The sequence below is a fragment of the Seriola lalandi genome, unplaced genomic scaffold, assembly GCF_002814215.2.
Source record: "Seriola lalandi dorsalis isolate HSWRI2012SDOR001 ecotype SW California unplaced genomic scaffold, Sedor1 jcf7180002054556, whole genome shotgun sequence".
In the NCBI taxonomy this organism is placed as follows: Eukaryota; Metazoa; Chordata; class Actinopteri; order Carangiformes; family Carangidae; genus Seriola; species Seriola lalandi.
Window position 1 is genome coordinate 758,858 of NW_019525109.1, and position 25,736 is coordinate 784,593.

The following is a 25,736-nucleotide window of genomic DNA, read 5'->3' on the forward strand; positions in this document are numbered from 1 at the left end:
TACAGTCATCATTCGTTCCTGCTCCAAAACCTGCCACCCTACACACTTCAGTGACAATACTGAACTCAATCTTTAGTGGATTTGTACTTATTTATTTACACAAACTCATAGTTTCAGATACTTGCATTTTGTTTTTCTGCATGTACCAGAACTTTTTCCTCATGTGGAGCCAACTGATTCAAACACCAGCTGGAAAACATGAAGCCATGACAGAGGCAGCCGACAGTCTTAACAACACGGATCAAAGTGGGAATTCCATCAGCCAATGGGGGAAGAGATAAACACACGGCAACCAATGAGACTTCAGAATCTTTCAGCAGTCCTGCTAGCCACCACTCTGATGTTGCCATAGACCTTTGAAGGAGGACTTCCTGTAAGGGCACAAGGATTTAAAGGTCACGACTCAGCACGACATCTAGATCCAAAGAGACTGTTGCAAATACAACATCAACTATATGAAAATTACGTCCTCCTTACCCAAGATTAAGTTACAAATCGCTGTCCGGGCCATCTTGATATTCTGAAAAGACCCTAATATGTGAACTTTTCTGTTGAGAGACATGAAGGAGGGTTCATTTTTTTAGTTTAAGAAACAAGAAATCAGACTTCTCTCTGCAGTTAAACAACTACAACACATTTTACAAGCACACCAGCCCACTTATAAATATTCCAGTGAGGTAGGAAATCACAGTTTATAGTCAGCAATTCAATGACACAATCGAATGTTTCTGCATTTAAAAACAAAAGCACAAAACTTAATCAGTCCAGTTTTAGAGAAGTGAGTCTTTCCTCTGTGCCAAACTGAAAACTCCTTTCCTGTTTTGTTTTGTTTTTTTTAAACCAGGCATTTGGGCATTTGGAGATAATTTGATTTGGAAGCAGTAATTCACAAACTTGTGTGATGGTTGTAGCAGTTCAGTTTGACAGATACTGCCAAAACAAAACGTTGCTGCAAAAGTGCAATAAAGTAAGTGATTTAAAAAAAGAAAAAAAAAAGAGCTTAATCGTGGTCAATTATACCTCTACTGTAATAAAACTGTGACCACAAAATGATTGTGATCATCATTTTACTGTAACGGTGAAGGAATGATGGTGGGGCGTACTCACGTGTCAGCAAGCACAATGCGAGTCTTTGTGACGTTTTCAATGGTGAATTTGGTTTTCCCTCCCTTCCCTGCTACTCTTCCGATGGCTCTGGACAAGTGGTCTCCCTTCAGAGGTTTCACTGCCAGGACAGACAACAATTAAATAAACACGAGAGACATCTAGTTCGTTTTTTCATCAGGGAAAGAAAAGTGTTCATAAAAGGTGGCCTGTTTCAGAGCAGAGAGAAGGATCCATGGTGCAGCGATCTTACCGTCTGTGACATCAAAGCTTTCTAGGAAAAGCTCATCTAATCTGATGAGAGCTAGGGCATCCTGGGAAGAGAAAGTGTGAGTGTTACATCACAATCACAAAAACACAAAGAATGAAATATTGTGACACTATTATAAAGCTAAGTGTTTCTGCTTATCCAAAATCAAATACCCAGTGTGATGTATGAAAGTTGACAAAGATAATACATTCTTGTGCTTGTTTAAACAATGGGCTAAGGGGTATTGAACAAATTTCCTGTAGCAGGGAGGAAACTTTATTTTATTGGCAGTAAACGACTTGGACTTGAGACAAGTTCAATATCAGCAAACCAATTATAAGATCTAGTCCTGATCCTAAATCTCTCCCCAAACTTGGGTACTGGCCTGACAAATACAGATTTAGTACAAAAACAAAAAAAAAATGCCAGGAAAATGAAAACATGCAGAGTTAACCAAAGCCTTCCATTAGTGTACTTACTTCAACCTGGAATCCTAGAACAAAGGCTCGAACAAAATCTGCTGCTTTTGTGAGGGAGGCAATGTCCTGTGTGTCTTTGCATGTCTGAAAGAAGGAAGGCATATTAAACACACACACACACACACAAAACTGTGGGTACCAGAGAAAAACAGAGACATTATTATGTGTTAACATTGCTTAAATAATGGGGCTGTGGAAACTTACTTTGATTTCAACGTTTCTAGTTTTGAGGTTGAATCTGACTTGCAGCTGTAGGTTCTCGACAATGGGAGTGAAAATCTTCATCCAGTTGTCCTTCAGTGGGGTGTATCTGTGAGCCGGGACAGCGATTTTGAGCATTTCATCTGGTCCCTGAAACACACATGAAACATAATCATACTGTGTAAAAGCATTAAAGACACATGTTCTGTATAACTAAATTGGGATTTATTAGAATTCCACTTTAGTTACCTGCAACTATAGATTATTTTCATTAACAATTCATCTATTTCTCTACTTCTTCACTATCTATTTTTTCCCCAATTAATCGACTTGTCGTGACTGATTGTTCTTTTCAGCATTTAATTGCTGATGCATTCATCCGTAATGATGGTTTTTAAGTTGTGGGTGGTCTCACTAATCCTTGAACTGCTGGGTGGTTATTAATTATGAATATTTTATGAGCTTATCCAATGTTTTGCATTGTAGCCAGTAGCCAGTGACTGCAGCTATCATACATGACACTGGCAGGTTCATTATTTCCCTCGGCTCACAGAAACAAACCAGTTTTCTAGGGCTGAAGTGATTGAAGTTTATTGATAGAAAACTGATTGGCAGCAAATATAGACTCAACATATTCACCTGCGCTTCATGGGCAGCCTAAACAATCAATAAGGCAAACTTGGCAGAACAGGGCAAGTCCCAAAAATATTCAATCGATGTGCTGGAAGAATTTCAAACATGTACACAACAGTAATTATAGGTGTTTTTGTCTCCCCCTGTGCTACTACAGTTTAGTCCAGACAAGACTGAGCTACTAAACTACTGTACGTTAATAATAATAACTAATTTAACGTGTGATGAAAAGAAATGACATTAAATAAACGCTCACGTTGGATAAAGTTGAGACAATACACAAAGCACATGTACACACAGATTAGTTACCCTTAGTTTGTCGCCTGAGATCGGTGGAAACTGCGGCCGCTTGACTGCCACGGGCTCTTCTGTGTCCATGTCCGCTCCAGCTTGTTCACGTTTTCGCTTCTGAGTCTTTTTAGATTTGACCTTTGTGAAAGAATCTGTGTCATCTTTACTCTCCGTGGCAGCGCCGGCGACAGGAACTGTACTTTTATCGATGTCCATCCTGAAGTGAGTTTTTAAAAATCGGTTTAAAGAGTCAAAACTGAAGCAGACTGAGGCCACAGTGGCACGAGAGCTACCCTCGTGCGGCGGAAAGGACCCAAACTGCCACCGCGTTAGTGCCTGTAGAGTGAAAATAATTAATAATAGAAATAATGGTGTAATTATTGACAAATATATCTCAGTTGTTTACTCAAGTTTAGTTTTATTCAGTGGAATATTGGGATAAATTGCCTATGTATGTCAACATTAACTCGGGAGATAACATTTTTTGTCAGGCATCTCTTTAGGCAGCCGCGCTACATGGGTCTCATTTGTTTTGGCAGCGAAATGCACCGCTGAACGTTTGTCCTGTTAGTTTTCAAGAGCTTTTCGGCCGTTTTATAGAATATTTCCAAATCAGCAAAGATGTCATCGCCTCTATCAAAACCTCAGATTATTGCGCATATTCAGAAGAGCTTGAACTACACCGTTTTCGACACTAAATGGATTCCGTGCAGCGCGAAGTTTGTCTGTCTGGGGAACTTTCCGAGAGGAACCGGAGTAATGCAAATATATGAAGTGAAACAAGGGGAGGCTCAGCTTATCAAGGAGGTAAATAACACCTTAACATGCTACTCTTGTTTGCTTTTTTGCCTCTATCTATCTCATTCTATATCTGGCTTATCCAAGGTTTCTAGAAAAGTCTTGCTAGGTTGTTGTCTCCATAGCAACACGCAACAAATGACCTCTAGTAGTCAAAAGTTTTTGAACACCCCCCTATTATATTATTACTTTTAAGAACAGATTATGCTAATGTACAGTATAACTGTCATTTTGGCCTTCCCGGTGCACCTGTCCTTCATAAAGTGCTAATTAGCTGTAAAATTAGGATCTGAGAGGTTGCTAACCATTTACAGGTGTTCAGAGTTTGGCCTGTGGTGGAACTACGTAGAGGACATTTAAAAGCCAGCATCAGAGTCAAATATCAGCTCATTAAAAGGGAAAAAGTCAGTGTCAGTGACAAAATCTCAGAAGTCTTAATGATGAGAGAGTTTTTATCCCAGCCAGTCCCTTCTCCCAACTCTCCACTTTCCTTGTGCCAACTGGTCAAAATGCACTGCAAACTGTGAGACAAAGTGCTTAAAGACACTTTAACATATCTCTAAAGTGTGAGGGACAACAATCCTTGCATTCCTACTTGATTTGCGCAACACAATGGCCACATTACTTGACCCATGTAAGTAAAAAGAAAAATATCAAAAAGAAAGTAGTGTCTGTGAGCACTGCAGCTTCCTGACAGTCAAAGCAGACATGTTCTTATAAATATATAGTTTGACATCTAGCAGACATCAGTGCGCAGCTACATGAGAGTCAGTATTAATTATTGGTTGGTAAGTAAATGTTTGATCATGTCTGGGAAATTTCAATTAAATCAACTTTGACAAACATTTCTAATTTCTTTTATCCTTACATGTAGTTTTTAAATTTAGGCTATTTGCCGTTACCAAATTTGTCAAGACTGACCAAAAATAAGTATATGGTTCCTTCTATACTGCTATTTCACTGCTTGTTTAATTTTGCCATTCTTTGAGTGAAAGAAAACCTTGTTACTCTTATATTTTAGGTTGAGAAGCCGAAGCCCATAAAGTGTGGGACATTTGGGGCAACATCTCTTCAACAAAGAAACATAGCAACTGGGGATTTTGACGGAAATCTCAATATATGGTATTTTATCCACACCCACTGATGTCACACCATCTGTGTCTTGCCACTAGTAGCATGAAATGGCCAACTGGCCTCTTAATGGAGTTGCTGTCTGACTGAATTGAAAATGAGTTCACACTGAACGTGTTTTTAAGTCTGCTGGTTCATTCAGTGCAGATGCTTCTGTTGTCCACAGGGATCTGGAGATACCTGAAATGCCAGTGTACAGTGTAAAGGCCCACAAAGAAATAGTGAATAGTATCGACGGTGTTGGTGGTCTGGGGATTGGAGATGGCGCCCCTGAGATAGTCACCGGAAGCAGAGACGGTTTGATGTCATTTACAATTAAAACCTCTTCAAACCATTGATGTAAAGACAAAAAGTAGATCCTAGAGTGAATCTTTGAAATCAAAATTATCTCATTTTTAAGTAAGCTGAGATGTCATTTTTTTCCTTGGGGTGTTACAGGGACAGTAAAGGTGTGGGATCCCAGACAGAAAGATTCACCTGTAGCCAACATGGAGCCTATGGAAGGGGAAACCAAGAGGGACTGCTGGACTGTTGCATTTGGTGAGTAAAATATTTTTCTTAAATATTAAAAATATAAGCTTTCAGGGTTGAAAGAGGGTCTTGTGCGTTTGTTATGAATGAAAACAGTGTTCATTTTCCTTTGACCTTTTCATCACAGGTCATGCCTTTAATGATCAAGACCGGTGTGTGTGTGCTGGTTATGACAATGGGGACATCAAACTCTTTGACCTGCGAAATATGTCTCTACGGTGGGAAACCAACATTAAAAATGGGGTAAAGTGAACACCTGTATTGAAATGGTAAAGCATAAAGTAAATCTGCCAACAAGTGGTGTGACAGCCTCTGTTGCATGTGATTTTTGTGAAGTTGTTAAACATTTCAGGCGAAGATTTTCCTCTTGATTTTGTCAAATATTTAGCCAGTGAGGCACCACAGGAAGAAAATTACAACCTTTTCAGAATGAAACAGGGACTCAAACTGACAGTGTGATTTAGCCAACTCAGCCCTGAAACACAAAGAGTAGTTCTCATATTGAAAACCGATGTTGTTATTAGGATAAACTGTCCAGTCATACGTCATTTCTTTTGCACTGCAACCTGCACTTGAATCATACAGTAGACAAAAACAGGGACAGATGTGGAGACAGAGCTGAAAATGGCTTCCCAGCGCAATTTAGAATAAAACCACAGGGGAAGTCTGAAGTCAGTGCACTGATTTTTATAGTCGTGTCTCTTACTCATCACCTCTTGAATGTAGATGAACCTGCCAGGGGTCATTATGCCCATTTCAACAGATTCTGTTGTATGGAAAAACTTGGAGTGGAGCCCTGCCATGTGATAAATGCCCAGGGAGTGACTGTTATTTTTTCTTACATCATGACCAGGTATGCGGTGTAGAGTTTGACAGGAAAGACATCAACATGAACAAGTTGGTGGCCACCTCCCTGGAGGGAAAATTCCACGTCTTTGACATGAGGACCCAGCACCCGACCAAGGGCTTCGCCTCTGTTTCCGAAAAGGTAATTGACCTGGGTGAAGAGAGCCAGACGGATGTTTGGCTCCTACGAATGGAATAACGTCAAAAGATTAGTATCATTATTATTATTATTAGTTTTACATTTGTATGGGACAGAGGGAAATGGGGTGCGCGTCGTTTTGCCCGTTTACACAGCTGGAAGTGTTTGGGGTTGTGTTTGTCTAACATTCTCTGTGGCTTTGTGACACTGGCCAAAAATGACACTGGGCCAGCTAGGAGAGAGAAGTGTGGCGTTTTGTGGGAAAATGCTAGAAAAACACACTTAAACTGGTATTAGTGCACAGCCCAGCTCGCCAAGTGTTTGCATGGTCTGAGAGATGAGAGGCCTCAGCTTTCGAAATATTTGTCCAGTTCTTCTGAGAGATCAACAATTGGCACATCCGTGTCTCCAACCATGAATCATAAGGTTCCACCAGATATATTTTTTGGTCTAAGAAGATATGAGTGTAGCATTACAGAGAAGTCTTAACACGTGGCTGAGGCATTGGATTTTTATTATATTCTTTTATATATTATTATCAACATATATTATAATCAACATCTCTAAACTATACTCTAGATGAGAATTTGCAGCTAGTGGATTTTAAAGGCACCATTTGCTATATTCTTACTAGAATTTTTAAAGTGGGATACAGTTTTGTTTTTTTTATGGTGATTTCATCATATTTGTGTTGCATTACCACATCGTTTCTTGAAATCAGTCACAGTGGAATAAACCCATTTAACAATGCTCAAACTATTTGCTGGAGGTGCTCTTTATATGTACAGGCAAAGTAATAGCTCTCACCAGTGCAGTTCTGTCAGTTTACACAAGGAAAGTGGAGCATTGGTAAAGGTGCGGGCAGGTGAATACGGCCTAATAGAAGAGATCACACTACAGATAAAAGCTGCAATCATAACTGTGTAAGACCATATAATTTTCCCCTCATCAGATTAAAGTATCTAAGAGATTTTCGACGCAGGCTTACAATGTCTTGAAAGGTGCTAAGAATGAAGTTTGCCATTACTGATTTAATAGTAAATTAAGTAAAAGATCTCTCTTCTTTATTTAAGGCTCATAAGTCGACCGTCTGGCAGGTGAAGCATTTGCCTCAAAACCGAGACATCTTTATGACTGCAGGGGGAGCAGGCAACCTACATGTGTGGAAATAGTAAGTTATTTTTGTTAAACAGGAATCAGGTTTTTTGTTTTTTTTTGATTAACTATAAACTGGAAAATATTTTAATTGTGTTTTGATGTCATTTCCAGCGAGTATCCTGCTCAGAGAAGCAAGAAGGACTCAGATGGCGGGGATGTGGGCGTAGCTGGCACTGTCAACCTCTTACAGAACGTCACTCTGTCCACTCAGCCAATCTCAAGCCTGGACTGGAGTCCTGACAAACAGGGCCTGTGTGTGTGTTCAGGCTTTGACCAGTCTGTCCGCGTGCTCATTGTCACCAAACTCCACATGGTGTGAAAAAGCGGACGACAACAAAGACTGATGGTCTGTGCAGCCCTGTACAAAACAAGATGCAACAACACAGATGCATCAATAGTGTTTAAATCACTGCCTTTTTCTGAGGCTGAATTGTACTCCTGGTCATCTTTGGATTGATGATCTTTTATTTGAAGACAACGATTTCCTACTGCAGGTCTTTGCAGCTGTCCATATAGATTTCATACAGCTGATTCTCATCTTTAGACTTATCTTGCCAGAAAATAATTTAACTCATATGAACCGGGAAAGTGCTTGACTGAGCCTTGGAGGCAATGTTGTCCTCTAGTGCAGAGAAATACCCTTGTAACACGATGATACATTTCCCATATTATCAAAAAGCCTCTGCTAGGATGGATAAATGAGTCATTTAATCTTGGAATAATACTTTGGGGATCAAGATTTGATTTCTTTATCTATTACCATTTTTGTAGGATGCTTACTGAAACACCTGTCTTTTGTTGCACTATTGGTGAATGTTTTACTCGAGTTTTGTCTATTGTTCAAATTGTCACTTTTGATATGACATTTTAATGAGAACTCTGTGTTTTCAAATTAAATGTGTGTTTGGAGCGAAAAATTACCCTTTTTCTCAGTGTCCCCTATCCAATATGAAAGGCTTATTTATGACATCAAGAGTAAGTAAAGTCAAGAGAACTACTGTCTGTATGAACACAGTAAGAGTCTTATCAGCTGAAGACAAAACGTTTCTTTTGGATGTAGAGTAAACAAACTATGAGTCACTTCAGGATCCAAAAGGATTAATACATTTGTTAGAAGGTTACAAGCATCATGTCCAGCATTTGAACTTGAAGAAGTCCTGTAGATCCTCATCGTCCTCACGTTTGTCATGGATCCTCGCGTAGACACTTTTCAGCAGCTTGGTCATGGACTTTCCATCCAAGATGTCGATGTATTTCTCTATGCAACCTACAAACACAGCCACAGATTAGTACAAAAGTGTCTGTCATGTTGTTTGAAGTGTGTTTTAAATTTTTTAAATGGTATTTATTTGATTTTAAATCAAACATTTCAGATGTTTTATGTAATAATATATTGAACATCTTCAGACGACTAAATGAGTCCAACCTGACTTGCCCTATGCAGGCACTTATTTATCTGACATCATGCTGCATGTATGCTCTCTATGTCATGTGTTGTGCCATCTATCTGGCCACCGCACCAGTTGAGTGTGATACATCTCTATAAATAGATGTCAAGTCACATGCGCCTGGCTACATGATTTCAATACAACACTGCATTTAAACAACACATTTATTAAATATAGATGACCTGGTGATGAACTGGAAAATGTTGGTAGACCAGTGTTTGCAAATAGTAAGTGCTTGTCATTCAAGATAGCTGGGCATTGTCATATAGCATGGTGTAAAGAATGTCACCATTTTATTTTTAACAAAATAATATGAAAGTCAGTTTGCATTTTTCTGTGACTGACAATCTTAATGTGTAATCTGCAAATTCTGTTTGCTTAAACTTTAAAAACATTTATTCCTGCTAACTACTACTGTTGAGTTTTGACTTCTTCCAAGACTAATATTACAATTAATACAGTACTCATAATATAGTAATAGTAATCACTTAGGCCCATGACTTTGCCGTGTGCCACCAGACTGGGGCTCAGGTGTGGGTGGTCGTACTGCTCCAGCATCATCAGCATGCGGACGATCTCTCCTGTGATGAAGGCATCATCGAAGCTTTGCTCCCCCACAGGCTTCAGAGGGAATCTGCAGTACACCTCCACTGCAGCCTGTGGGTCCGACGGCTCCAGCAGCTGCACAAGCTCAATGTAGGCATCGTGGACCTAGACAGCCAGGCAATTCCTTAGCTACATTTTGTTTGGATTACATCAGTTGAGGGAAATCGACACCAGACATGCTGCTCTTATGTCTGTATGAATGACAACTATACTTGCAAGTTATTCAGGTTATCCTAAAAATCACATGTTAAATCCCCCAACATACAGATCGTCTCTTAGCCATGAGACATCATTTAGTCTGAAACCACTCAGGAAGCAACAGCTCTCTTGTCTTGATCACCACATATTCTACCACTTACAGATCTTTTTTTTTTTTTTCAATAAAACCAAATGTTATGTAATTGTCTAATCCAACAGAGGAGCATGTGACCATTCCACTGGAATTAATCACCAAGACTGGAGTCACAGTTGGATGGGTGTGAAACTGGTGATGTAATTCTATAGCCATTGTAAGCTGCGTTGTAAAACCATTGAGGAAATGCCTGAAATCTAAATGTAAGAGATAAGAGCTGACCCCTGGTGCCATGGAGATGACCTCTTGGTAGAGCTGCTTTGCCTGGTCCTGGGTGTCTTCAGAGCGAGAGAGGGCGCGGGCCAGACCCAGCCGTGGGATATGAGACCTGCGGTTCACCGGACTGGGCACAGTGACTATGTCTCCCACAGGAGGCTCTGCAACTAGACATAAAGTAGAATTACCTCCTTTGATAAACAGGGAAGACGTATGTTATTTCATGCTGTGTTATAAATTAGCTTTCACAATGACACAATTGTTATCTAAAGTGAAACTGCAACTTTTTTAATGTCATGCCTCTTGACCTGTTTAATGTTTACATGTTCTTACAAAAAGGAGTGAATTAAGTTACCGTACCTGAAACAGTGTAAGGTGTGATGATGCAATGTGACGTCACATCATCCACATTTGAACAGTTATCATTAGGATTGGGAATTTTATATATTTCTAGGGTGAATTTGAAGTTGGTTAATGCAACGTGCATCAACTCCCCTTTCCCCCCCCCACATTTCTTTCTGTCTTTTATGTCATGAACTTTGAGCTTATATATTACATTATATTCAGTTTAAAACTAAGATTTGTTTCCCCTAAATCATGACAAGACTTTGGGGAACTCAGTGCTTTTGCCATGCCTTACTTACCCTCCGCTGTCTCAACAGTAATGGGGCAACAGTCCTGTTTAGACTTGCTAGGGGGGAGCTGAGGTTTATTGCCAGTTTTACCTGATCCATCTGGCTTGACTGCTGCTCCAGCTCTCCCCCTACAGGAGAGAAAACATTTCAGATCTGAGTTAGATATAATATGACATACATATCACATTTCTGTCAGTGTTAACGTCTAAGTTTTGTAATGTTTTTCTAATGTGCATATACACTCATATGTACACATAGTCCTCAAACTTTTCAAGATATGTGAATGTTTCCTTCATTCAAAGAATCCACTTTTCATACAACCTCTACAAGGAAACAAACTTAAAGCTTGTTCTTGTGAAGCTCCCCAGATCGATAAACAGTCATGGACTGTGTTTGTACTTGGCATAAAAATGTAGCAGGTCAAACAGTCAAATACATTTGTGTCCAGACGAAATCTTCCACGAATAAATAGATGTGAACAAACATCCACAGGCAACCACATCACAGGTCTGCCACACACTTGACTCAGGCTGCCAGTGTGACTCACCTGGCTGCAGGGGTTTTGGCTGCAGGACCGGCAGCTTTCGCTCCCCTGATGGGGGCTGGGGTTGCAGGAGCAGGAGCTTTGGTTACAGCTGCTGCCACCCGCCCTTGACCAGGCCCTCCTCTGCCCCGCCTAGCTCCTCTCTTGGCCACACTGGTGTCAGAAGGCCCCTTCACTCCTGCTGGTTGGGTGATGGACTGCTTGGCAGCTTTCTCATTTTCAGCCTTGTGCCGGTCCTGCCACCACCTTTGTTCTGAGCAAACAGGGGATGATTAATGTGGGTGTAGAGTTCATTTTCAAAAGTCTATCATAATTGTTAAATATAAAGTGTTTCAGCGGGGACACATCTATCATTTAGGAATTGCTCAGGTTACCATATCATATACAGCCTGAATTGTCATGAAACCAATGCTGTGCATATGATTTTTACATCAGTGTAAGATGAGGCCAATCTCTATGTAATTCTCTGTTAGTTTGCTGTGTTTCTGAGACCTTAATGCCAAAGACAGTAAGTACACAACAGAGACTCACTGCTCAGCTGTTCAGGAGGCTCTCCGCTCTGAGTCTTGTTTTCCAGCTCAATGCTGGCCTGGAAGCTGAGGCAGGCATCAGTTCTGGCTTCGTTTGACCTGCCTGAATTTGGGTTGTTGTCATATTGAGCTAGCTGTGCCAGACCTAAGAGAAAAAGGGCGTGGCTGTCCCGTGGTGTGATCACTACTGCCAGCTGGCATGCCTGTACAAAGCAGCAGGAGAGGTAGGAAGAAGGTAAAGTCTGAATTCTCTGAACCCAAAACAGAAATCTGTGGTTTGTTAACTTTGCAAAACAGAAAAATAAGAGAAAACAAAAACAGAGATGCTAATAAAATACACATTTTGAATGTTTCGTTGCCCAACGGAACACTCTTACCTTCTCCTGCATGTCCAGCAGCTCCTGGCAGGGGGGGATAGATGTGAGGCGTATGAGAGCTGTGAGGGCCTGGCATCTCTTCGCCACCAGGGACTGCCTGCTGGTGCCATCTTTGGCCTGGGGCTCACCCTGCTGGATCAGCCTCTGCAGCAGGGCGAAGTGAGCATGCAGCAACACCCACTCCAGCTGCCCGCTCACCTCGCCACGACACACACACTGACTCACACTCTGGGCAGTCAGCACTGCTACACTGAAGCATTCCAACACAGAAACAGAGCAGACACAGGCTTTTCATGTAGCGCTCAAACACTTATTAAAGTGGTTCATACTGATGTGAATGTTGAGACTTTTCTTTGAATCACACCTTCACTATGGAGATGAGTGAGAGCTAACTGGAGCTGAGAGCCACCACAAACACGGAGTAGAGAGAAAATATGACCCTTAAAAAAATCTGTGGAAGTCTTACTTAAAACTTCTGGTTTGTAACATACGTGTGATAAACCTGTTCAGCACCCATGGCCTTCACAGGCAGTACGTTGTGTTGCAGTTGTCCCAGAGTGAGAAGGCCTCGCAGGAACTGTGTGCTGAGGCTGGACAGAGGCTCTGATGGATCCTGCTCCACCCAGCTGTAGAGAAAAACATAAAAACGTATGACAGCACAGAAAAAACAGCCATGACGACCACAAGGAACTTGCATAAAAGCAAAACAAACAAATCCAAGGAACAGAATGTCTTTCATTATAGATCACAGAGACCAGTCAATCCAAAAATTTACTCACCTCTTTTTCAACTAGTTAAGAATCAGATCACATAATGTTCACTAAAACGTTCCCCCCTTTCAATTCAGTTTTTTATTGTTTTGCCCACTTGCTGAAAAGGATGGTGGTTTGTGAAAAACCTATATCGATATCAAGACTTTAAAATGTCTATTAAAAAAACCCTGTGTATAAGTGACACTGCAGATGTTATGTCAGTGTGTTCCTGTAGACTATGATGGTCTTCTTCTTCCTCCTCCTGCAGGCTTAAACAGAACATCCTGGTATATTACTGATACTGCCATGCCCTCTCACTCTCTCACTGTCTCGTTGAATGCATCCACCTCCACCAGACACACACACACACATACACAGACACACACACACACACACACACACACACACACACACAAATGCACACCTCTTGCTGCAGCGCTGGCTGACAAAGTGCTCCAGTCCCTGTTGTAAGAACAGAGCAGCCTCTTTCTCTGTGTCCACAGAGGCTTTCTGCTCCTGCTGCAGCAGAGCCAGCCCAGTGAAGAATCTGAGAAAAGGAACACAGAAGAGATGTTGAATACAAAGCTAGCTCCTACTCTTTGCTTTTACATGTTAATCCTGACCCCATTTACCCTGATGAACTGCCAGGCCTCTCCTCACATTGTAACTATGCTTTTTTCTATTCCCCAATCCGTATATGATCATATGATATCATATAGAGGTTGTAGAGGAGGGAGCATTTGAAGAGCAGGTTGAAAGTTTGGTTATCTGATGTTACAGTGACACAGAAAAGCATTGTGCTTCTGCTTCTACTACCATCAATACTTCTGTGATCTGACCTGAGTGCCGGATGTAAAGGGCGCAGTGCCAAGCCGCTCTGGAGATGCTGCAGGGCTTCCCTGCTCCTCCCCTGCAGCAGCAGCAGCCTTCCTACATGGAGGTTGTACTCCCAGCTGTCTGGACTCAGAGACCAGGCGTCCAGGTATTTCATCAGAGCTCGGTGGACACAGTTCTCTTCGTCCCGCACAGCTGAACCGCTATCCTGCAACCAGGGAGTAGGGAGTTCAGTTTCATCTGCCATTTAGTGATGAGTAATTATTTAGTGGGGGCTTTAATCCAAACAGCTTTACAGAACAATAGCTATGTGTCACAGCAGTCTCTTATATTACACAACAAGCTACATAAAAATGCATAACTTAAGTATGCATAACCTGTGACAGTTTCTGGCAGAATGCTGTGCTATAGCAGTGGAAAATGGCAAGATATTCTGGTTCTAAAAATCAAATCCACTTAATTTGCAAAATGATCAAAAGCTACTAATTAATCCGCAATTACAGACCATTATTAGTGTGGTTTTAAAATATTGTGATGCCTGTAACGTCTTAATGTCCTGTAGCACTCCTATCAGATAAGTCAAAGGTCATACAGCAGGCCACCTGATGTATTCTGATGTGTAAGACATTGATCTGAGAGAGACAGACACAGAGCGGTGAGATTGCAGAAGCTGCTTGTCTATACTGGCCTCTCAGTAATTTTCTCACCACTAATAGACACAGATGTGTGCTCAAGCAACAACATAACAGGTGTTTGCAGTGTCAAAAATTGTATCACATTATACATGATCATTTGCTTTTTAGGTGTTTCACTGGTGCTCTTAATTAGAGCAAGTAAAGTAAACTTAGCAACCCACAGTATGACACATTTACCTTGCCAGATTTCTTGGAGAGCCAGATGTAGAGAGTCTGAACATAGTCTGCTTTGCTGGACTGTCCCTGCTCTCTGAGCTGCTGATACTCTTTATCCAAGGCCTGAAGCTGGTTCTCCACTGTGGGCGTGCCGAGGAAACCGTGGAGTTTACACACAGCCAGGATGTCATCCTGACGTGCTGTTGATTTGGCGTCGCTTAATTCATCTCTGTCCCTATCAGTCTGGAGACCAAGGAAAGAAAAAGTGAGAGGTTGGGTTGCTCTCAGCTGCACAATTCACTATTTTCGAATTTCACAGTATCAGCGCTGAAAATAATTTTAATAAAAATATCTTTAAATAAAAATGTTTGAAGCACAACAGTATGTAGTCTGCTTGTTCTGCTACAGCTCAGCATCTGAGCAAAACCTTCCTACCTTCTGCTGGAGGCCATACATCTCTGTGGCAAAGTGCTGCTCCTCCAGAACAAGACCCAACAGGAAGTGGAGTCTGGCATCTCTGGAGTTGAGTCTGATAGCTGATGCATAATGGACAGCTGCCTGCTCCAGGTTATGCAGAGGAGACTGGCCATCCTCATACTGCAACATGTCCCCTGTGAAAATGTGAGAAATAAACAGCGTACAACCTGAAAAGCCTCTGCAAAATCTCTGCATCTGGCAACAGAAACCACAGGAGTGTGTTTACTGTCTACTGCTAAATTTACCATTTTACAGCTTAAACCTTTAAATTCTTAACACTCTGTTTTAACTATAAAAAAAACAAGAAATACAAACTATGTGTCTGCTACAAAAAGCCCAGAGCCATTTAAAATGTAAAGATTTAACTACAAAAGAACAAAAAGTAAGATGACAAACTTAACAAATAAAATAGGCTGCAGAAACCAAATGAGAGTTCAGCTCTTCTGTTTGGCTACATATCAAACTTAGTTAAAAAAAATTAATTATAATAATTTTAATTGGTGATCTTCTCAGGGTTTGTCTGCTACTATGTGTAGTTTTAATGTCTAAAACTGGGTTGATATCACCACAAAATTTCTATTTTCAGGAAAATTCATCAGTATTTAAAACAAAGGATAATGTGATCATCTACGTTTAATTTTTAGCATAAGTTCTAACTGTATAATAGCTGACAATATGTATTTACTTAAACATTTCATGCCACAGCTTTTATATTCCAGTAAATATTACAAAACCTACCCAAAAAACCCCAAAAAACAGCCCTCTCAGTTAATGAAAATGTTCCGTGGGCCTATCATGTACGCACGCTCCTAATGTTAATATATCATATGCAGTATTTATTTTCTTTAAATATTAAGAATTAAAGTTTGACAATATCTACACAAGTGATACATTCATACAACAGAAAAAACTTGTTTATATTATAAGAGGTGAAGATTAACTGTGCTCCCTGACTCTGTCATCCTCTCCCCCCTCTCTCTCCCTGGCGTCGCATCTCAGTTCAGTCACAGTGACTTTCATTCAGTCCTCTGGGATCAGTCTCGAATGACCCGTCTCAGAGTCATCAAACAATTAGCAAGGAACAAGTAGCTGAGAAAAGACGAGCAGTAACTTGAGTGTCTGGCACGTCAGATAGAGGAAGAAGCTCCGGAGGCAACCGCTAACGAGTCCATTTTCATGTATTTTTTAATGGCTGAAGCTGAGCTGTTGTGCCAAGGCAGGGCAAAGAAAATGACTCTTCTGTCCATTCGCCAAGGGTGTGTTCAAATGCTCAGCAGACAGTTTTGTTATTTAGCTGCAGGATACAAAAGAAACTCAAGAAGCTCTCTGTTAAAGTGGATGGTAATTGACTTAGCTGCATTTTATAAGAAATATAATATGTACAGAAAATTGGTAATTGTGATGAATATAGTTTTTGACACTCTTTCTGGCCTGTACACTTTTTTTTTGGCTCAAAAAAAACAAAAATTCCCCCCAAGAAAAAGGGTTAATGAAACAGCGTTTTTTATTATTATAGTAATGTTCGTGGCGAATTATAGGCGTAAAAATGTAGAGGGTGAGAAGGTTATTAAAGTCAGGGGGTTGTAAGTTGGTATTGATTTCCAACAAATTTTGATAAATGACTTCCATTTAACTCCTGATCCTACACTCTTGGTTTGGAAAGTATTACATGCCTGGTTTTGGCAGGTGTTGCCGGTAGAGGTTCAGGTGATCCTGTGCCAAGGCGCACAGTTTATCCACATGGTCTTCTCCTGATGTCATTTGTAGTCTTTTCTCCCAGTTACGCACCTGTAGCAGAGAAAGAAAACAATTATCCACCCATGAAGCACAACAGGCCAAGCAGTAAAGCTGAATCAGATATGAGATTATACAGGTAGGGGTGATGACTATATGAACTATATTATGATTTACAATCCTACAGTAGCAGGCAAGAATGTATTTAAATAAATCCTCTTAATCCCAGTCTATACTATATAGCTTGGTATGTTCAAGAAAAGTGTGTACTCACCTTTACAGCCTTGATGTAATCCTTGACTTGAAAGATATTTTCTCAAATACTATCTCATTTAGGGATGTAAATTTACATAAAAGTATCTAAGGATGTGGTCTTTCACGTGGAAAATGTTTTCTCAAGAATATTGTTGATTTTAATTTGATCAAAAACTAAAGACCAGAGATCTACTTTTGTTTACAACAAGATCTTTTATGGAAGATGTACATATATAACAGTATCAGAATCACGAAGGGCAGTTCCTGTTTTCTTAACAAATGAGGATTTAATTGATTTTTTTGACTCTATATTTGGCCCTGAATTTCATTTGCACTGTGAGATGGGAATAACATGGAATTTGTAACAATTAGAGAAAGTTTACTGATAATGCAGAGTTAAATAACAGGAATGATTTATTACCTCCAATATGTGTTTAGTCTCTATCTCCAAACAACTGGATGATGCAAAGAGCCTCTTATACCAGCTTGTCTCTGTGACATCCTGTAAATGAACATGAACATATGTGAGGTGCATTTACATGCTCTGGAGTTTGCTGGGTTCATCTTCCTCTTGTTTCTTGGTCAAGGTATGATAACAATTTATTAAATGCAACAACCCTAACACACCTCTGCACCCGCTCCATAAAAACCTGCACACATTCACTGCACACAAATTATTGTTTTATCCACTCTCAACTGTGTTACCACAAACACACACACACACAAACACAAGATACTTTTACTCTGGAAGTTAAACCGGCACTTAGTCACCATAAAGGGAGCGCTGGCTTGTAAATAAAGGATGAGCAGAGTGGAGGTCGGGCATTGATTTTGGCAAAGCAGAGCGCTGTTTAATCTTATATATTGACCTTTGCATCCAGGTCCTCCGTGGGCCTGTGTGGACAGTCCAGAGAGTGTGACCCCAGCTCAGACAGCTTCATCACACTGTCACATCCTATGTTAAAAAAACATCACAGACACATTAAATCACACACTAGGGGTCGATGCTACTGCATTGCTAACCACAAGTTTGCATCTTTTTTACAGGATGAATTGAGCAAACTATGTTTAAATAACTGTATTTAACTACTACTGTAGTAAAAAAAGCCTATTGCATTTTGTTCTGGTGCAACTCTATCTAATTACCTAGAAGTAAGGTCTGCAATTTCTGGAAAATAAAATATATCTGAAATAAATCTAGGTTGTCTAGAAATACACATCTGACTAACCAGAGAAAAGCCTGCTGGATATAAAGGCCTGATCTAATATCCAGCTGGATACACAAGGTCTTAGTTAAGTAATAGTATCCCCCTCATTACAGGAACATAATGGTTGTCTACAGTATCATCATGTTACATGATAGTATAGTGGTGGTGTAATCAGAACTGTTGGGAGTTAAGTCAAAGTGTAGTTAGCATTTTAACAATGTAGTTATACAAGCATTTCTTAGAGGTAGAGCTGTTTCAGAGGAAGAAATAATTCAACTGATCTTAAAAAATGGTTGAGCATATGAATCAGTTACCTGAATGCAGCAAATAACTTTTTCTTATTCATCAATAATTGTGAAATTCATGTCCTTGCAATGTTAGCAAACTATTTACCTTCCTCCTCACTTGCTTTTTTACTCAGCTTTAGGCAGAAATAACAGTGGGTCTATTACTCTACCCATTGACCTTTAACTCAACCAGTAAGAGCTTTGCCTAAACAGCAGGTTTGCTTTAGAAAAAACAGATTACAGGCTTTACCTCGGTAAATAAAGAAGCACTTGACCAGAGCATCTGACATCTCCCTGTCAAGATCCAGTTCAACAACCTTCCAGCCGTCTCCCAGAGGACAATCTCCAAGTGGGTCAACTTTTGAACGTCGTGTCAGCGTCTCAATATAAGGCCTTGAGAAGATGTGTTTTGGGTCACTGCAAATCAAAAACATCATATAACATTTTTTTATATCCAATGGCTATAATTAACCGAAGTTAAACAAAACAGCTAAATTAGGGAGTTAGTGGCAATTTCTATTGGTAAACTGAGAAACTGTGATGATTGTTGGTTTAATGTATTTTACTTTTGATTTTTTGTTTTACACTTGCATCAACTGTAAAGCACTTAGCACAGAAGAAATGCTGTTAAAGTGAAAATGATAAAGGGGGTGTCTGCTCTTACTAGTACTGATAACATTTTCTCATAAATCTTCCTGTTCAAGTCTCACCTGTGGTTGATAGATACAGGCCTATAAAAAGCAGTCAGGGACACTGGACATTCATAGTCCAGCTGCTGCTTCCCATCAGTGAAGGTCACGGCCATGGGAATTAGCTCTCGAGTCACCAACACTGTATACACCTGACAGTTAGAGTCAGATTTAATTTAAAAAATGCACCACTGTAGCAGGACAGCACAGCCTTACAGAATCTAAAACAATCCAAACCATCTGTATTCAATTTGTATTGACCTATATACTATTATTCATGTGTGGAACAAGTGTGTGAAACTTTTAAATGTAAGATTAGTGTAGGTCACAAGGTAAGTAGTAAGGCAAAGACGAGGTGAGCTGCAAAGCTATGAAGGTATTTTGAAATATAATTTAGTCACTTCATTGTGGTAATCAAACACACATAAAGCCGTGCATCATATCATTAACGCCTATATGATAATGAGCAGTCGTCTATTCATGTCTCATCCTACCTGTGAATTACTGCCATCTGCTGAACAGACTGAGATCTCCACCACAGTGTCTCCAAAATTCAGATGGACTGGTTGTGAGCTGTCTGACCCATTCACGGTAACTTTTATGTTTTTGTCTGGCACCGTGGGAAGCAGTGTCACGGCATTACAGTGAAAGGGAACAATACCTGGTGATAAAAGTTTACAATGAGGGCAACAGAAATCAGCAACATCAAGAAAAAGAAATATTATCTAATATTTCTAATGCTCAGAAATGTGTTATTGTATATGTATATTTTTTTCTGCATCTTTTGATAGAAGAATTACGATCATGGGATATAGTTACTCATGTATTAACTTTTAATGTATTAGTGTATTTACTACATTAAAATGAACAATGGCAAAACAAGGCAGTATAACTCTAATATAACCTGCTTAACCCAGTGTGGCAGTTCAGGTGATAGTAAATTAAGCCTGGACTCACTATTGTATTCGTAGATTTTCCTACAAAATGCAGGATGAAGTGGAATATCTCCGTCCACAGTGAGATTACTGAGCTCTGCAATCTTTGCAGACAGCTTGGTGATTTCCACGCAGTATTTCTTTATGGTGCCATCCTCAGCTACCACCTCGATTTCTACTCTGTTCAACCCATCATTCAGTTTAATGCTGCTGGAACCGTCACCAAAGAGCTGAAATCATTATAAAAAAACGAGGTTAAATTAACGTATTAGCTGACAAATCAGAGGTAAATGTCACATCATTTACTGCACAGTACTCACAATACTGTATGAAGCCCCAGAGTCACTAGTGAGCAGGTTCAGAGTCACTTTATTGACACTGCTCTCCACTGTCACTTTGTAGTCTGTAACTTCCGGAGTGAAGGCTGGATGGAGCTTCCCACGAGACACAGAGAGCTTCTCCAAATCACAGTTGTCCATGTTTCAAGCCTCTTTTCTGGTTTCGTTGTGTTCAGCTACAGTACAACAGTGTATACGGTCCAACTGTTGTCCCTGACACATCCCGGCACACTCAGCTTCATTTACCGTACTGACGCCCCGGGTTACCATAGTAACGCAAGCACCTACACTGCCTTCAGGCATTATGTTACCACGAGCAACATTAGCTGTTAGCAGGAAATATTTTAAACGCATTTTCTCTAACTAACAACAAAACCCAAGCTTAATTTTTTGCTATACATTTTGACAGAACTCAGATATCTTTCAAAAAGTATTTAGAAGTCAATACAGAGGGGAAGCACTGGTAGACACCTGTGGTTGTTGATCAATGTGCCGAAAATAGTTTTGGTAGATACTCTTGTGAAAACTCCAGGGGGTGCAATCTTTACTGTTAAAAGAGCCATATAGTTATACTATATATAAATTAACTATAGTTTATTGCATTTATGAAATTATAGAACTACAAAAAACTGTTGATATTTTATTGCTGTTTTTGCCTGTTATAACAAAGGAAAACACCAGACTCTTATGAATAGGATAAAAAACACTGGCACGTGTATGCCTACTTTTAAATAGAACACAGAACTATGCAGGCCTATTTGAGTCCTTCTCTTATTTGTGAAGGATCAAAAAAATAAATAAAACATATAGCTAAAGACTTTTTTTTTCTTATTTGGATTTATCCATGGTTAGCTTACCGGGGGTCCGAAACTAAAGATTACCTGTTAAAAGCCATTAACGAGCTCTTTCGTTCTTCCAAACGGCAGACGGCAGTAGAGTGCAGAAGACTAGGACCAGGACGCTGAAGTTAGCTTCCGATTGGGCTTTTAGGGGGAACGTTACATGAAAAAAGTTATAACACTAGACCACAGCAATAAGGCTTTACAGCGCTTTTCACATCAAGAAGTGGATTAAAAAAGGAGAATTTGTCACTGAGTAATGTAATTTCAATTTCTCTTAATTTTTGCTTAACTGGCAAATCGGAGGATACAAATCAGAAACTAACTTCAGCGACGTTGGTATTTTTTTCTGACGTAATTTCCTGTCTTCTAAAGCGTGCTGCCTGTTAGAAGGTAAAACAGAAATGTTCAACGTTAAATACCGTAAGATTCAGGTTCGAGTGAACCTGTATTGCCGTTAAACAAGTAATACATTTTGCTTCATTAATAGTTTATAATTGTCAGTACGGTAAATTTCTACACACATAAACGCTCGGCTTTTTATCTGTTAGCAACATGTGCAAGCTGTATGATTAGCTACTTAGCTAGCAGTACAAATTTGAAAGTGAGCCTTTTTGCTATTGTTTTAAAATCTAATGAAAGTCATGTTATAACAGAGCTACATAACATTGTATGACATTAATTGTCTTCCAGGGAAATGGCAGCGGACATGAAGACGGAGGACTACCCTCATGAGATAGACGAACAGCTCACAGGCTTCGACTCCTCCGTTTCTTCTGTCAAAACCATGTTAGAGAAATTGATGTCGATGCCTAGAAATGACCTGCTGCAAAAGGTAGGCTGAAGCAAGCAGACACAGCCATGAACTACACCAGAAAAACAAAGACAGAATTAATGCTCCTAGTTACACATTTGACAAGTCAAAATGTCACTTGTGATGAGTCTACATCACAGACCAATTTATAGATAACATCATATGCAAACATATTTTTTTGTTTTGACTTGTATCGGTGGTGAAACAGAGAAAATTTCATTTGAGTTTTTGAAACGTGATGCTCCTGCTCCGCAAAAATATCACATAGAACTAGTGTGTCCATCCATCCATTATTCAATCTGTCGAGGGTTGCAGGGGGGTTGGAGTCTCTCCCATCTCACACTGGGCAAAAGGCAGGGTACACCCCTGAACAGGTTACCAGTCTATCAAAGGGCTAATACACATCTAGACTCCTCTATCATGAGTTTGCTATTTACCAGTTCATTAGCAGAGTAACATTTTTCATGCTAAACCTGCAGTAATCCAGACCATATGATGCTGGTGTGTAACAAGCAGTCTGTGATGTAATGTAGCTCAACATAGTGCACATGAGCACAATTTTTACTTTTGGCTTGTCAAACTGGTAATGACATTTTTGTGATTGCAGGATTTTGAATCCTTTTTATACAGCTGGTTTGAATTAAACTAAATCTGGTTTATTGACAGCTGGATCCTTTGGATCAAGCCAAGCTGGACCTGATGTCTGCCTACACCCTCAATTCATTATTCTGGAGTAAGTTTTATGGATTCCTTGTAATCACATAATTATCCATATCATTGTTTTTCTTACTCTTTCTAAATTTGTCTTTAGATTCACTGTGGCTGATTTAAATTAGCAATACTTTATGTGATTTATGATTGCTCAATGAGTTATGGCACATACCATATACATGTGACATTATCTATGTATCTACCAAAAAATCAAAAATGCTAAAACATAAAGCTACTGTACCATATATGAAAACAGACAATAGCAGAACAGTGGCAGCGACTAAGTGCCAGCAATACAATGTAATTTCAGATGTAAGGAAATGACAGTGGTATAATGATGCCAGACACAGCCTTTGAGACCCTGGGCTTAGACTGAATATTTTTTATTTGCTTATGACACTGTGAGATATAAAGACAAAAGCTTGTCTTTGAAAATAATGTATCCCAGAGAAACCTGTATTGAATATGTATTGATTTTGAATCAACATACAATACATGCTGTCTTACTTTTGGTCTCATTTACAGTGTACTTGGTTACACAAGGAGTAAATCCCAGAGAACATGGAATCAAGCAAGAATTGGTATGTACTGTATCTTTTCTCTGGACTGTCTTTGAAGTAATCACTTTTTCCTCACTATTTACGTGCATTGTCTAATTTGTCTGTACCTGTTCTATTCTTCAGGAGCGAATAAGGACTTACATGAACAGAGTGAAGGAGATCACTGACAAGAAGAAAGCTGCCCGTCTAGATAAAGGCGCTGCTGCACGCTTCCTCAGGAATGCTCTCTATGATCCAGAGGAAAAAGAATCGAGAAAAAGAACAGGATCCAAGAAAGCAGCCAACACACCAGCTGACACCCCACAGTCAAAGCGTCCAAAGCAGAGCTGAAATTAAGGAGGATCTGTACAGTCCTTGCAGTTTGCACCACTTACTGGGGCAGCAAACACTGGAGTTAACTTTGCTCACAAGACATTTTCTAAGACTGTTTGATAAGGCATCATATAAGACAACTTGAGACAACAAAATATACTTTGGTGTTCATCTGGGTTGCTCATGGATCATAGCTTGGAGTCAGCAAATGTTGCTAGATGTAGTAGAAACACAAGACTAACTAAATGCTATCTACAACACACCATCCAGGTTTTTCTGAACATATTTCTGGACAATGATGCTGGCAACTGCTCTAGAATTTAATGGATATGTCAAAAATGTTTTTTTTGTATTAAGGAGAAATGTTAATACCTGTGTGTTTTGAAGTAATTTTTGCAATGTGCATGTTTTACACACGTAATGAATAACGCTGAACAAACCTGATGTTTGAGTCATTTTTAGTTTATATTCCTGTTCTTTTGTTCATGTTTTCCGTTGTTACCTCATATCGTGCAGGAAACATTGGTAATAAAATTCTTAGGTAAAACAATCCAGTGTATGCTTCTGACTTTCCTCAACAGGGCTTTTTCATAGAGGAAATGTTGACATGTCACAGTTGGAAAAGCTCAGGTGTAAGATTATTGATGGCTGAATTGCATATCATTGCTTTGGTTTCAGGGTTATGTTATTGTGAATGCTGAATCATTTTCATGGCTTACTTGGAAAGAACTGAGCCATTGTCAAAGTAATTAGCATCAACTGTGCTTTTCCTGCTGTTTCCAGTTGCAGTTGCTGCTGTGAAAATTGCTCAAATGGCCTTTTTTCTCTGTCATCGACAGCATGGTTGCCATATCCTGTCTTAGGGGCATGTTTTACTCGAGTGGACTGATTTGCCTACATGAGCACCCCTTTAACACTCAGGTTGGAGTCCAAACATTTGAAAAAGACAGTTCTGTATAACATAAGAGGGTTGGGTTAATACAAATAGGTTTAATTGTGCTTTTATCCCATGAAATGGCAACATTTGCTGCTATGAAGCTACTGGGTAAATTGGCCACTGACTGATCTCCCACCTGGAATCAGTTCTGCACTAAATTTGTTGCAGCTTGGTGCATATAGTTTCAGACTATACTAACCTGGTTATGTGATAAGGCTGGGTTGTTCACATATTAATCTTCCCTTGTATCTACTGATTACCAGTGGTCAGTTTCTCAGTAACCGGTCTGAATGTATTAATTACTGAGTGGTGTGTGTTCTTTGACAGATTCTTTTTACATAATCATATCTTCATATAGCCTCATTGATACATTTCAGAATAGCAGTAAATATAGCAAAGCTTTTGTGTCCATAGTAACAAGGCTTTACTCTATAGAGGAAGTTTCCAAAAAAGAAAAATTAGGTTGAGATGTTGCCTTCTTGAACTTGGTAAAATTGCGTATTCTGCTCAGGCGGCAATATCAAGGGCTGATCAATGAAGCCAACACAGATGTACCACAACTGCAGTTCTTCGATTGGTCACATGAGACTGGCTCCAACAGCGAGTCAATTTTCATCTATACCCATATTAAAATGCCCAACTTTACAGCAGAAATAAACAATTTTACATCCTGGTGCAAAATGGTTTTGGTCGCTTTAGCTAATTAATTCCTTCACGACAACTGTACAGGGGGGCGGGAGGGGGGGTGTTTGATTTATTATTACTATTATTATTATTGTTGTTTTTTTATAACTCACCCGTTTAAATATGATTAAGGCTTGAAGTTATGCAAAATTGAGACCGCCTTGAGTGACATGTGGGCGTGGTCACGCTTGGCTAGCCGCTCGGTGTCTAGCTGCTAGCTATCCATTCGGCGCCACCTCAGTTAACGAGT

General features: G+C 39.8%; 4 protein-coding genes across 7 annotated transcripts; 2 read left to right on the forward strand and 2 right to left on the reverse strand.

The window, feature by feature from the left end:
- Positions 1-71: 71 nt before the first annotated feature.
- Positions 72-3,275, reverse strand: pno1 (partner of NOB1 homolog). The gene is made up of 7 exons (XM_023415709.2): positions 2,977-3,275; positions 2,038-2,184; positions 1,834-1,917; positions 1,358-1,418; positions 1,108-1,225; positions 478-548; positions 72-371 (listed from the first exon to the last, which is right to left on the reverse strand). The coding sequence occupies exons 1-7, from the start codon at positions 3,172-3,174 to the stop codon at positions 304-306; spliced, it is 747 nt and encodes a 248-aa protein (XP_023271477.1). The 5' UTR covers positions 3,175-3,275; the 3' UTR covers positions 72-303.
- A 217-nt stretch (positions 3,276-3,492) lies between these two features.
- dnaaf10 (dynein axonemal assembly factor 10) lies at positions 3,493-8,481 on the forward strand. The gene is made up of 8 exons (XM_023415702.2): positions 3,493-3,765; positions 4,778-4,878; positions 5,054-5,184; positions 5,326-5,427; positions 5,546-5,661; positions 6,272-6,406; positions 7,477-7,574; positions 7,673-8,481. The coding sequence occupies exons 1-8, from the start codon at positions 3,580-3,582 to the stop codon at positions 7,878-7,880; spliced, it is 1,077 nt and encodes a 358-aa protein (XP_023271470.1). The 5' UTR covers positions 3,493-3,579; the 3' UTR covers positions 7,881-8,481.
- A 161-nt stretch (positions 8,482-8,642) lies between these two features.
- On the reverse strand, positions 8,643-20,804 carry LOC111662015 (uncharacterized). The gene is made up of 20 exons (XM_023415749.2): positions 20,612-20,804; positions 20,314-20,521; positions 19,851-20,017; positions 19,378-19,508; positions 18,918-19,084; positions 18,042-18,127; positions 17,594-17,674; positions 16,857-16,971; positions 15,142-15,317; positions 14,728-14,949; positions 13,861-14,063; positions 13,446-13,568; positions 12,761-12,895; positions 12,270-12,519; positions 11,894-12,095; positions 11,366-11,615; positions 10,828-10,946; positions 10,190-10,350; positions 9,498-9,720; positions 8,643-8,828 (listed from the first exon to the last, which is right to left on the reverse strand). The coding sequence occupies exons 1-20, from the start codon at positions 20,768-20,770 to the stop codon at positions 8,689-8,691; spliced, it is 3,318 nt and encodes a 1,105-aa protein (XP_023271517.2). The 5' UTR covers positions 20,771-20,804; the 3' UTR covers positions 8,643-8,688.
- Positions 20,805-21,736: 932 nt separating this feature from the next.
- c1d (C1D nuclear receptor corepressor) lies at positions 21,737-24,415 on the forward strand. 4 transcript variants are annotated; one of them, XM_023415714.2, is made up of 5 exons: positions 21,737-21,861; positions 22,162-22,303; positions 22,949-23,015; positions 23,519-23,574; positions 23,677-24,415. In XM_023415714.2, exons 2-5 carry the CDS (start codon positions 22,166-22,168, stop codon positions 23,881-23,883), a joined length of 468 nt encoding a protein of 155 aa, XP_023271482.1. In that variant the 5' UTR covers positions 21,737-21,861; positions 22,162-22,165; the 3' UTR covers positions 23,884-24,415. The 4 variants fall into 4 exon arrangements, with proteins under 4 accessions (XP_023271482.1, XP_023271484.1, XP_023271481.1 ...); XM_023415716.2 differs by having other exon boundaries at positions 21,834-21,891; XM_023415713.2 differs by having other exon boundaries at positions 21,847-21,933.
- The last annotated feature ends 1,321 nt before the right edge of the window (positions 24,416-25,736 follow it).

Bases quoted from the DNA above. Each gene is read 5' to 3' on its own strand.
- pno1 (XM_023415709.2), bottom strand. From the start codon at position 3,174: ATGGACATCGATAAAAGTACAGTTCCTGTCGCCGGCGCTGCCACGGAG. The intron at 2,185-2,976 runs GTAACTAATCTG...TGTGTGTTTCAG, and splicing joins TCTCAGGCGACAAACTAAGG to GGACCAGATGAAATGCTCAA. The intron at 1,918-2,037 runs GTAAGTTTCCAC...TCCTTCTTTCAG, and splicing joins CTAGAAACGTTGAAATCAAA to ACATGCAAAGACACACAGGA.
- dnaaf10 (XM_023415702.2), top strand. From the start codon at position 3,580: ATGTCATCGCCTCTATCAAAACCTCAGATTATTGCGCATATTCAGAAG. The intron at 4,879-5,053 runs GTATTTTATCCA...TGTTGTCCACAG, and splicing joins GACGGAAATCTCAATATATG to GGATCTGGAGATACCTGAAA. The intron at 7,575-7,672 runs GTAAGTTATTTT...TGTCATTTCCAG, and splicing joins AACCTACATGTGTGGAAATA to CGAGTATCCTGCTCAGAGAA.
- LOC111662015 (XM_023415749.2), bottom strand. From the start codon at position 20,770: ATGGACAACTGTGATTTGGAGAAGCTCTCTGTGTCTCGTGGGAAGCTC. The intron at 13,569-13,860 runs GTCAGATCACAG...TCCTTTTCTCAG, and splicing joins CCTTTACATCCGGCACTCAG to ATTCTTCACTGGGCTGGCTC. The intron at 12,096-12,269 runs GTAAGAGTGTTC...TGCTTTGTACAG, and splicing joins TGCTGGACATGCAGGAGAAG to GCATGCCAGCTGGCAGTAGT.
- c1d (XM_023415714.2), top strand. From the start codon at position 22,166: ATGGCAGCGGACATGAAGACGGAGGACTACCCTCATGAGATAGACGAA. The intron at 22,304-22,948 runs GTAGGCTGAAGC...GTTTATTGACAG, and splicing joins GAAATGACCTGCTGCAAAAG to CTGGATCCTTTGGATCAAGC. The intron at 23,016-23,518 runs GTAAGTTTTATG...TCTCATTTACAG, and splicing joins CCTCAATTCATTATTCTGGA to TGTACTTGGTTACACAAGGA.